General features: G+C 36.9%; 1 protein-coding gene across 1 annotated transcript in view; it reads right to left on the bottom strand.

Annotated features, from left to right (window-relative positions):
- The window catches only part of CD2AP (CD2 associated protein), an 81405-nt gene that overhangs the window by 10741 nt on the left and 57779 nt on the right, over window positions 1–12885 (bottom strand). Inside the window, exons 8-13 of the mRNA XM_074153171.1 lie at window positions 10153–10244; window positions 8559–8663; window positions 6129–6165; window positions 5685–5747; window positions 2404–2563; window positions 886–1028 (exon numbers count right to left, since the gene is read on the bottom strand). Coding sequence (XP_074009272.1) covers window positions 886–1028; window positions 2404–2563; window positions 5685–5747; window positions 6129–6165; window positions 8559–8663; window positions 10153–10244 — 600 coding nt within the window. The remainder of the gene's footprint in view (window positions 1–885; window positions 1029–2403; window positions 2564–5684; window positions 5748–6128; window positions 6166–8558; window positions 8664–10152; window positions 10245–12885) is intronic.

Raw genomic sequence — 12885 nt, forward strand, 5'->3', positions numbered from 1 at the left:
TTACTATTACTAAAACCTTTTCTGAGATGAAAAGTTGCATTTGAGATAGTCAAGCCAAAGACTGCAAGTACAATTCACTACAGCTTTTCCTGCAGTGGTTAGTCATTCAATAAAAACAGTTTAGAGTAAAAAAAAAAAATATGCCCACGACAGATGTCTGCCTAAGAGGCACACAGAGGACTGAAATCAGTTGCTCTATCAAGTAAAGTAGTGAAGTAAATAAAATTTAACTGTATAATAGCAGCTCAGAGAGCCTGATCATCAATGTCGGTGCTTTAACCAGTATCAAGGTTTTTATAGGACAATTTTAGATGTAAAGAGCTGCCAGGCTTGGCTCAAGGTGCATTAAGCAAAGACAGAAGCATGAAACTGGCTCCATGCTGGCCCAAATTTAAGGTATGATAAAGTCATAATCTAGAATAGCTATGAACTTAATCACAGAATGCTGAAGGCAATGGCATTACTAAAAATACGCAAGTTAGCTAGAAAAGCAAAAGTTATCTGAAATGCAAGAGCAGAACAAACAGAACCAGTCAGTAAGGAAAACAAATTTCATAAAAACGTAAGGTAAAAGTGGCAGCAAAAAAAAAAAATATGCTTTCAAATCAGAAGAACAAATCACTACCTATGTTCCTTTCTTCCTGTCATCTGTTACAACACAGAGCTCATCACTTACTTCCGAAGAGCCTACTGACTTCTGCCCATCACTTACTGACTCCTACCTTCAGCTACCTACAGCAGTTCTAAAAAAATATCTTTCTATTGAACTTTCTATAACTGCACTTTGTTGCATTTTGAGTAAATTCCTTAAAAAGCTTATTCTAACCTTGTAAAATCCTGCAATCCAAACAGAAAGACCCCAAAGAATATTTACTGTTTTCTTACCTGATTCTTTAGAGCTCTTTACCACAAGTGAATCTACCTCTACTGATTTTGGTCTAAGTGGTAACGGTTCAGAGTCTAACTTTGGTTTTGCTACTGGCTCAACTTCAGATTTCGGTCGAAGAGGAACAACTTCTCCATTAGATCTGTAGCAAGAAAAAAAAAAACAACAACATAACTAGTTAAGAGATGAAGTAGTTTACCACTGAAACATACCAAGAATTAGAAGTAAATGGAAAAAATTCAGTAGACTTTATATATATTTTCTAAAGCTTTGCTTAAAATCAAGTCTTTCAGAGAGCAATTCTCCTCCTATGAAAGCCAATTCTTCTGTTCCAGCTCTCTCAGAGCTGTCAGACATGTACAACCCCCCTGTAAAAATAATCCCAAACTTTTACTACAGGATACATTTTGGCAGGTAAATCTAAAGCATTACACTACAGTGCAACAGAAGACAAGAGAGCTGAAAAACACCCTCTCTTGAAATATTCAGAAACATACTCAGACTCCTTGACAACAAAATCTTCCTGTAAAGAAAAAAGTTGCCAAGAACAAATTATTTCTTTCTGGGTACAGAATAACAGTATCTTGTATATATGGCTTCTATGCTACCACGCATTCTTTGCGTGTTTGGTCACATCATCCAGGGACAAAAAAAAAAACAAACACAAAACACCCACCAAAACAACAAACCAACAAAAACACACCAGAAAAAAAAAAAAAAACAACAAAACAAAAACAACAACAAAGCAGACAACATTTTCCTTTACAATTCTTGCCATCATTTATGCCACAGCATAAAAATAAAGTTTATAAGTGGACCAGTTTTCAGTTTCAATGTGTCCCTGTCATTAACTCATCACCCAAATCCTTTATTTGGAAGTTTTATCGCAGTTAAAAAAAAAAAAAAAGAGCTAGCAGCCCTGTCTTCACTATTTGTCCAGTAACTCAACTGAGAATACTCAAGATGGAGCACAGAGACTGGATGTGGTTCTGTAATAAGTGCTTTCTTCCCGAAAGGAGCACGAGCTACACTGAGTACCTTTAGCACAGGTACTAACTGTGCTCAACTTTTCCTTTCCATCTATCTTATACTACAAAAAGTGTTGAAACATTGAACCTTGATGCAGATCAAATCTTCAGGTTTCTTCCAACCCAATAATAATTCTCAAGTGCCATGTCCACAGATTTTTTTGCACCATATTGCTACTGTAGCTGTAACTTCTTCATTATGCTAGGTTAAAGCAAAGCAGCCCACAGATTTGTGACTTCATCTGCCCCACGGTTAGTTATGCTGTAGTATTTACTCTGAGAGGCAGTCAATCTCTTAAAGAAGTAGAAAGTTGTAAGTTTACACGGATTAAAAACTTGGAGAACCAAGACACTGGTAAGTGTAGGGCAGAACTTATCCCCGCATCCTCTTCACCCTTAAAACACAAGTTTCTTCCCACCTCATCCATGAGGACAGAGCAACAAATCAAATAAATTGTATACACCAAGTATATTTTAAGTTATACTGACTTGGATACAGATGATGGTAAAACAGGTTTATCTGGACGTTTTGGGTGCAGAAGGCCTGCTCTCAGTAAGCTGTTGGTCTTGCTTGGAGGAATAGGCTTCTTGGGTGGTACTTGAGGAGCTTGTGGCTTCAAAGGCTTCTGATCCGAAGCTCCTTTCTCATCTGAAAAAAGTCACCATAACATTTTAAAAACCCATGTTGTCTAGAATTCTTACACTGCTAATCAATTAGAAAGCAACTGCTGTCAGAAATACTTTCTTTGAAGATCAGATAAAAGTGAAAAAGATATGCAAGTGTCTTAAGTGATACCTTATCAAAACACACAAGCTACTAACCTGAACTTAAAAACCATTATGTTAAAGTAAGAAAAAAGTCTTTCTACTGACATGAAACAGTAGTAAGAAATTATGGATTCACATTACTGCACTGCAAATGACAGCTAAGAAGCAAGAATCTCTTTGGACTGCTGCTTCTTTCCCTTTTCTATGAATTTACCTTATCTCCTCTTAAAAAGGTAGGGTTTGTTTTTTATTTTGTTGTAACTAGACTTCTTCCATACACACAAACAGCATAATTTATCTATGGAAAAAAAAGGGGAAAAAAAGAATATTTATCTGAATAACTGATTTTAGATAAAGTCTATCTTCCTACAAATTCAAAATATGAAAATAGAGTTAAAATTATTGTTCAATGATTGTACAACCTAATCAAATACTGTCCTTACAGGGCAGTAAATAAGTAAAATAGGGATGGAGAGACTGACCTTCAACTTTGATTCTCCCTATCCTCCCTTCTTTCTTTTAACCAAGTATTGGTATTGTAAAACATCTACATATGCTACAGATTTGGGAGTAGAGTTGAAAATTTGCTTCTGCTCCATCCCAGTTAAGTGCCTGAACTGGCAGGTCCATGACTGACTTCCGCTGGACAAGTCCTGCCGCTGTTGAGTGTCAGTCCTCCCACCGTAAAACGAAAAAACACCAATTTTCTTTCACAGGAATACTTGGAAGTAAACAGATCATAGAGATACTTCTGCAAAAAATTATTATCCAGGGCAGAATTATCTTCCTGCTTTGGGCCATTTGAATATATGAGAAGACATGAACAAAAGACCTAAACCGGTTGGCATCTCCTCCCAGTCTCAGTATTGAATAAAAAAACCCACAAATTACTGAGGTAGTAGAAGGATTTTGCCACATGATGGTGCTGAGTGTCCTGTGTAAAACAGGCTGTTATCAGTGGTGGCTGCTTCCGCCTACTGATCCTATAGGCAAGATTTAAATTTCAAATGCCCAATACCAGTTAGTGTTATTGAAGATCATTTACTTCATTTTAGCTATGCTGAACACAAGTTGAGAATTACGCCTTCTGTTTTTAAGAATAAGTGAGTTCATTAACAGGGCAGAAAAAATTTCATCATCAAATCATATTCCTAAATTACCATCTGTTGGTTTTCCCTTCAATTACTCCCACTCAAAATCTGAACATTAACTTTCTCCACTTAGCTGCGGAGGGTTTTTAATACCAAAAGGTCAAGATTCACTATGAGCACAGAAATCCGACAATTCTGCTGGAAAAAGTGGCATGCCTCTTAGTCGAATTTTGCTCCACAATGAAAAAGATCAGCATTGGCTGAAAATGAACAGTTTAATAATGGAAGTAAAAATACTGATCTGAAGCCATTTATACCGGACAAGAATTTCTACATGACACCACTAAGTGTCCTTCACTATTTCTACGGAAATACTTACAGAAGTAGTGCTTTTAACTTTTCATCAATTTTTGATTGCAAGTAAAGGCAGGTTTATCAGTCTCCCAATAGGCATTAAAAAATTACACGGTTTGATAGCTTATGATTAGAGCTGCTCGATTAAAATTCTTTTTGAAAACTAATTACTGTACAATTTCATACTTAATTAATTTGATCACTAGTATCAACACGGTTATTTTTCCACAAGTAAAACTGCACTGATAGAAGGGCACTTCTTCTAGAAAACACTGCTGCTATCTAAATAAGTAACTTTTAAGACCTGACCTTCAACCGAACACCAGACAAACTTTTCCTCCATCGTTTCCTGTACCACAGTAAAGGGCAGTTCTCCACCTTACTTAATTTTTTCAGAAGCTTTCAAGTTCCTAAGCATTTGGGATGGTGTCACTTCCTATATTCAGCCACAAACAGTTGAACTCAACTATGCAAAGGTTAGGATCATAGTACAAACAGAACTAGTCTAAAATTAAACTTACTTCAGTTTAAATAAACTTAAAACTTATAAAGAGCCAAGAGATCAAAATTTCCAGAATCATACAGTTGATCTCAATTCACACCTGAAGATACTGTTCCAACAGAAAAAAATAATTTGTTTGCCTGCATGAAGAGGAAACAGCTGATTTTAATAAGTATTCTTCACATGAAACACCTGAGAACTTGCTTTGTTTAAAATGTGGGTTATAGAAACTACCCAAGGGAGGCCAGGAAACCCATGGAGCAGGCTTCCGTATCCAAATGCTGCTCAGCCGTGGTCAGCCACAGCTCACCATCCACAGAGAATGTTTTTCTAACATGGTTAAGCTGCAATAACATCAGAATTTCTTCTTTAAGATCCAACCACTGCATGCCTGTTTAAGCTTCTGACTTTTAACACAACCAAAACAGTTTGACTTGGCAAGTTTTTCAAATATAAAATACTGTTCTATGATGATAGTAGCTTTTCTACTAAAAAAGGTGTCCTTTATATTTTAAGAATAAAGTGGTAATCACCTCCAAATTCTGTGGAACCAGAAAACATGGAATATAGCAAGAATTAACAGGACAAGAAAACTCAGTTTCTGAGCATTGTGACTGTAATGTCTTTCCAAGGAGTGCTGCAACAATTCTGTGTATTTCTTTCTTTTCTTTTTCTATCAGAGATTTCATCCAAAACTTTCAGAAACAGCAGCAAATGCTTTCATTTCTAGTAACTTACTATTTAAAGCTTCAGTTACTATCACAGAACTAAACTTAAGTAAGTAGTAACTATATCATTATGCAGTGCAATAGACATTTTTCAGAATGCAAGGCAATAACAAGAAATACACCTTTCATGAAAGCGTAGTAGTTCCTCTAATCACTCTAAACACATTTCCGCAACACCACAGACACGAGAACTTCACAGATGGTATCAAGAGAATCTGTATGATATCTTCTGAATAGGGATCTGTTGCACAGAGCAGCCAAGCTAAAAACTGTATCTCGTTTACATGAGCAGAGTCTGAAGTTCACTGTGAAGAAAACCCGTCTCACCTTTTTCTTCGGGCCTCAAAGAAGGGAATTTCTTCTCTCCAGTTGGCAATTCAGGCTTTGGAGCTGAATGCAAGAAACAAACCATAGACGTTTCTCAAAAAGCTTTAATTATCTTAGTCACTAACTAAAAATATGACATACACCAATTTGTGTTTATATTTTCTCCTTTGCAAGGAGTGTAACACCATTTATAAACACTCATCTGAGTCCAGCAAACTGTAGGCCTGTATTAAAATGTTTCCAAAGTAGGCTCCATCATAATTTTGCAAAATATATAGCAGCAGTGTAATACATAAAGCATAGAAAGTAGCCTCAAGCTGTGACTAGGGGTGCCTGCATTACTAGGAAACTCAAAGCTACTTCTGAATCTTCTTTTGAAGTCATGCACTACTTCTGAAATTTAATATCTCCTCGGACACGTACCGCCATACGTACACTACATACCTGGAGTTTTTACTGGAGGTGGAGGTTTCTTTGGCTTCTGCAAAACGCAATTAAAAAAAAAAAAACAAAGTCAGGACAGACAGATATTCTCTATCAAAGACAGACTTATTTGTGGTTTGTTATGCACCCTGTAATGTCTAGCTTGTTTACTAACTGATTTCAAAGTATTTCACAAAGAAGGCAATCAATTCGCAGACAGAAAACACAGAGAACTGGAATAATTCCTCTAATATCTCCCAGACAAGCAGGTGCAAAAACAGGAACAAAATGCAGGATTCTTAAACCTTAGATCAGTGCTTTAGCAACAGGCATAAGCCGCAGAGGTACAAAGAACTAAAAATTAAGAAATGCCTCTTTTCTAGTCCAAAGAATTGCTCTGATTGCAGCCATTTTAATTTCAATATGTAAACCTCAATTTGGGTTAATACAATGCGAGTTTAAAGGAGTAATCGGGTAAAGTTTTGAACCAAAAATGGTCACTTTCACTGAAAGAAGAAAAAAGGCTCTAAACTAAATATCGTAAGACCTATTTCAATTAATTGACTTCTAAATTACAACAAAACAGCAGTGTTTGCAACGTTAACACTGCAGTTACATGAAAAACATTGTTTTGAGCTTCCTTTTATATATATATATATAAATATACAGGAAGCTCAAGGAATGTAAGTGGGAAAAGATGCACAAACTACTCTAGCCATTAAAAGTTTACAAAGTATTACAGTGCCACAGTTTGAACACTGAAAACTCTATTTTAAAATGCAGCCACTCATTACTTAAGCTGGTAAAACGGAATTTGAATCTCTCTCCTGCTAAAGGAGCACTGGCACCTCTCAGGACAGACATCTCGAGCTGCCTCGCCCTCAGAAACCGATTCATGAAAATGCTTGAAAAGAGGCCTCTTTGTGGTTGTACGAAGGACAAGACTCACTGATAAAACAATCACGAAAGCCTACAAAAAACACTTGTTCTTTACACAAACACTACTGAAATCATATAGGCTGAGTCTAAGACAGCCCCTTCAGAAGTGCCTCGTAGTGGGTAGTTTTGAAACAGTTGCTATGGATGGATTTCACTTCTGCGCCCCCACCGCTATTGAATAAGCCCTTAATGCAGAAAGATTTTATTCTGACAAGTGAAATGTAATTACGTAAGCATGAAACCCCATCTTACATTTCTTTCTCTAGTTTTAGAGAACACAAAAGCTGGTGAACTTAAGTAACAAGACCGTATTTTCTTTCTTTCCCAAAAAAGCAAATGCATTACCCAGCTGCGCAGCACCGCTGCCTCTATCAAAAGCAACTATACTGAGAGTTCAGCACCCACTTGCCATTCTGTGATTCTGATCTGTGTTTTTATTACGTTGATATCAAATAGCCGATTACAATAATCGGCCATTCAGCCCCTTGAACTTCAAAAGCTGCTCAGTGCAAGGTGAATCCCTGTACTCAGGCACACTACACAAGGTAGAATAAAGGATCAAAGCAAGGTCTGTCTACAGGAAACATCGTTTATGGCAGAAGAATTGCTTTTTTCCTCTCTTTCAATGGAGCAAATCTGTATCGTGGAACAGCGATACTACCCACCCACCCCTCAAACCAAGTCAGCTGTACAGTACAGCATTTATGCCACCCTTGCAAAGCTGAGAATGAATTTGAAAAGAAAACGCTGACTGGGATAACTAGACTTTCTGTGTACGATAAGTACCTGAGGTTAAATGCTAAATTAATAACTGTCAGGTTGTATCTAGCAATCCTCTGAGAACGTCTCCAAATTCCAGACCAAATGGCACTAAATTACTATGAAACCGTTCTGCTGAAATACAGGCTTCAACATTTAGATGTCATGGAACTGAGTCTGTCCCATCTAGGGTTGACATACATTTGTGAATTGACACAACCATCTTTGCTACATAATCTGGTCCAGAACCAAAACATCACACTAATATCCACAAATAAATAAAAAAAAAAAACACCACCACAAAAGAAAACCCAAAACGTAATTACAAGACCAAGGAATACCACATGAAAACACAAAATTCTACAAGTTAGCACATTAGATGGCGAAAAAATATTTCTACATCCCACCTAAAGGTCATCCTTCATGCACTGCAACCTACTGGCAAGTCTTAACACGGAAAAATCCCAGTTGGTCCCACAGGGTTCCCTCAGCATTTTGCAATTATAGTTACTTACAGGACTACAGATAGAAGAGATCGACTGCTTATCTCCTTTCAAAACACTAAGGGTTTAATTCAGTAATCAGTTTAACCTTTACACCTTTCTTCTTTGATAGAGCTAATTCAAGATAAAGTTAAAAACTAGCACAATTGTAATAATATTTTAAGCAGCACGATGAGATGTGAAGTCTTTTATTCCTTGCATTTCCATCAATACTTTTTTGTGATACTAAACGATACATGTAAGAACTTACAGGGAAGTCTTTATCAGACTCTTGTATTTGAACTGCAAAATTATCTGGGAAGACTCCTTCTTTACCATTGAGTTCTCCTTTCCACCAGCCTGGCTCTCCAGTGTCCTAAAATAAACAACAGGACATTTCAATCAATATTTACCTTTTCCCCGGAACAGATACAGTTACAAGAACAACTTTTTTGCTTTTACCCACAATATAAAATAATCGCTTGTCTGAAATACCGCATTTATGAGGAATACTTTGGCCACCTTCGGAAAGGGAAACAGCTGCAGATCAGATCAGGTTTGGTCACTTTTTGTTTGTTTTCTAAAAAACAGGATCTAATTATATTACAACATACTTAAGGGCATAAGGATAAGATCTGCAAAGGGAAGGAAAGTACATAAACCCAGTTATGACCCAATGTACAATATTCAATATTCTCAACTTCCTTGACCAATAGCTTATTCAGTAAATACTTCAAGTGCAATTGGAGTAACACACAATTCAACTAAATAAAAGTGATTCTGATGTGATTGATCAGGTCCACTGGTCTGAAAAGGGTGAAGCAGCAAGAGATATACCCTACTGAGGGAAAATAGCCACATTAAGACATAAGGAAAAAAAAAAATATGGAGAATTAAATCAGTGGCACAGAAATCCATTACATGATCTTACTGGATTGAGGCCTCAGTCTGTCCAGAACAGAAAGTATGATGTTATTTGAATATTTTAGCAGCATAAATAACAGCTTTCCTCTGTGTCTCAGATCCAACATACTGCAGATGTCACTCCTGCATATAAATCCAAGTGGATTACTGCTGACATGTCCCACCGTCAGCTGCACCAAGTAGTTCATCCCGAAGTTCAGTACACAACAAGGACAGTTCAGCACTCAGTTCAGCTGAGATGCAGAACAGATAAAGGCGAGGGGAAAAAAATAAAATGTAAAATAAAATAAATTTAAGAAAAAAAATCCCACCCCACATTAACCTAAAGGAGGGATCAGCAGGAAAAAGACCCGAACAGATAATTAGTGCTGAAAAAAGTTTGCTAAAGTTTAATTTTCTCCCTCTGTCACCCTTTCAACTAAGTACTACAGAGTCCAATTTCATTAACTTCTGTATGGTTACTCTGAAATAGCAAGTATCTCTAACACCTGGACTTCATTCTCCTACTTAAAACATTTGCTCAGTTTTCTTCATAATACCTACATCATAATCACTAAGTACAGATATTAATTCCTTATCTTTTGACACAATAATACTTTCCAACCACCACGTCTAGGTTAGCCTGAAATATCACCAGAGGAAAAAGTACAAGTTCTGAAGGTGAAAGGGCTACTTGCAAAGCTTTTCCAATTTCCTCACTGAAAAGGCATTTGGTCCTGGGTGTATACACTGATCTGACTGGAATCTAAGGTAACTTCCTACTCTGGAATGATCTTTAAATATCTCCAAGTGCGGGAGAAAAAAAATTGACTCTCACACGAGACAAATATGTCTCCAGGAGTATTTAATCAGACTCTCTTGCTTTCCCATTTTACACATTACCTACCGGTACAAAACCCACAAAAGCTATGAAAATGGTTAAAGTAGACCAAATTTCTTACCTTACTGATTATTTGAATGATCTCCCCTTCTTTAAAGCTGAGTTCATCATTTGAGCCTTCATAGGAAAATATCGTCCTGCAATATTCCTTGGCTGAAACAAAGCAGCACAATTAACTACATTTGTATACCATGGCTAGTAACGAACATAATACCAGCTCACTTAGGCTGTCTGAAAGGATAGCTCAGAAATTAACACTATAATCATACTTCCCTTCTAGATCAGCCATCTGAGACTGCTTTACAAAGGTTCACTATGTAATTCATATTGCAAGAAAAATATTACGGATGTACAGAGCAATGGAGATAAATCTTTGTGAAGTGAGTAGTTCAAGCTCTAACACACTTTTTCCACAACAGCAACTTAATTCAAGTACTCTGACTTCCAAGGGAGAGAAGCCTACTCAGTTAAACTTGTAACAGCCTATCGAGCTCTCCCCATAGCGTTATATATTCCATTTTGAGCTACTTTTAGACAAAAAATGATTTCAAGCTTTTCATTGAGAGTTTACACTATCTGTTCTCAGAATTGATCCAAATTTCAAATTTGCAATCCTAATTAAATACATACAGTTGTTTCAAGGATCCCTTATTAACACTTCTGTACAATTACAGAAACTTCAAATACCCAAGCAGCACTTTTGCTGAAACTCTGCAGTGAAATCAAGTAACTGAAGCAAAGGAATTCCTTGGCTAAGCACCTGAAACCAGAGCTCATCTGAGTGATCAGTTCAGACAGTCACAGCCTCTTCTGCAAAAGCAGAAAGAATAATTCCTTTCTTTCCATTTGGTACAATTCAATAACTAACCCATTTAAAATTGTGATAATGATTTCAGGTGAAGAAGCAGGAGGGTTTGTTTTCCTTTCCCACGCTAGAACAAAAACAACATGAGAAAGGCCAAAATACATTAGTATAAAAGTCTTGATTGCAAAGCATATTTATTTTTTTTTTTCCCCATCTTTTTTAACCCAGCACATTCAAAATAATTTAGCAGATAGAAAGTCTGGATTTCCCTATCTGACAGATTAAGGAAGAGGAAGCAAACAAAAAGGACTCTGATGTATTGCCATGACCGATCAGGTATTTGGCGCTGACAACACACACAGAGGAGCAGCTGCATCAACCCCCAGTCCGAGAGCAGCACAACATCGTCAGTAGGATCCACTGCAAGTCTTAATGACTGCCTTTGGCTGGATGGTAAGAAAATAAATGAGTTAGCTGCAGTTGAATCTTTTTTTATTGTTGTTGGATTTTGTTTGATCCAGATATAAATCTTTAGTTAGAAAAATGTACAAATTGTATTCTTAAATAAAAATTTACCTCGGTCAGTGCCAACCACTATGTTAAAACCCAAAAGTATGCCAAGCTGAAGAGATAGATCTATATAATTATACACAGATATGCAATTACTCACGACATGAGTAATCCCAGGTACAAGAACTTGCATTATTTTATTGCCTTGTCTAATAATCAAAACTGCTCAACTATAGATTATGGTGGTTTGTGAAGAACTACGGAAACATAAGCAGAGCCATGTCAGAGATGAACGTTCAAATCAAAGTCCAAAAAAAGCACACTGACTCTAAAAAAATAAGATAATTCAACATGTATACTACAAATATCTATCAAATTTGGGCATTTTACTAATTAGTAAAGAATAAGTGTAACACATTTCTATATGTCTTGATTCTGTAAAAATACATGCATTCCTTTACTGCCTGGGGATTGGGCCAGTACAGCTGAACTACTCAATCCTTCTTTTCTCTCCTTCTCCAAGCACTTCTCCCCTCCTCACATACACCAAGTCCCACAACAGACAGAAAACAGTGCCAGAACAGGAAGCTTTCGCTCTGCTCCAGCTGCCAGGTAGGCTGGGGACAGGGAGCATTGCACCCTGCAGGCTGCCACCATCCCGATACGTGCCAGGCTGCGAACCCCAGTCAGCACCGTCCGAGAAACCCAGCCCAGTACATTAAGAATATGAACAATTTCCCACTTCAGCATCTCCTTTTGGGAGCCTGATATTCTGCCAGGAGTTAAGACAAAGAAAGAGTCCAGTTTAACTTTCCATTTAAGATGGTATTTACAAAACAGTAAATCTGAACTTCAGTACATATTTTTAATAAAATGTATTTTAAAACTGAATCTTTTCCAAAGACTTGGGACTAACACCACAGTAGCAGGAATCACAGATGCTGTATTCTAACATAATGGGGGGAAAGAGGATTCAAATTGTGATTATTTTATTTTTTAAACAAAATATTTTTACATACTTGCACCGGAGGCCAAAACAAGCTTCCCAGAAATAGAAGAGCCACACCAAAATAAACCACACTAGTCTAAACATTTTAGAGATCTGTTTATTTGCTAACATACTGCACACAGTTTAAAATAAACTTGCTCTCTCAAAACTGAGGATGATATACATAAACTCTAATATGGTCTGTATTAAAATAAAAACACTAAAAAAGAAAACTAAGGTTTCTTCCAAAGGTTTTAAGTTCTTAAAACGGTGTCTATAGGTATTACCTACTGATATTCTCCTACAGCATCTGTTACCACCACACTTAAGTTCCTCTCTGATGTATTTGTTTCCCTGGGGAGCAGAGACTCAGCATGGCTACTGGACTGGTCCCATTTTTTGCTTTTAGCATGAGATGCACCTGAAATTATGAAAAAAGCTAAATACTGGATGTTCTGACTGCTCAGCACTGAACGTTCATATTTTTTAAG

Source organism: Numenius arquata, chromosome 9 (assembly GCF_964106895.1).
Source record: "Numenius arquata chromosome 9, bNumArq3.hap1.1, whole genome shotgun sequence".
Taxonomy (NCBI): domain Eukaryota; kingdom Metazoa; phylum Chordata; class Aves; order Charadriiformes; family Scolopacidae; genus Numenius; species Numenius arquata.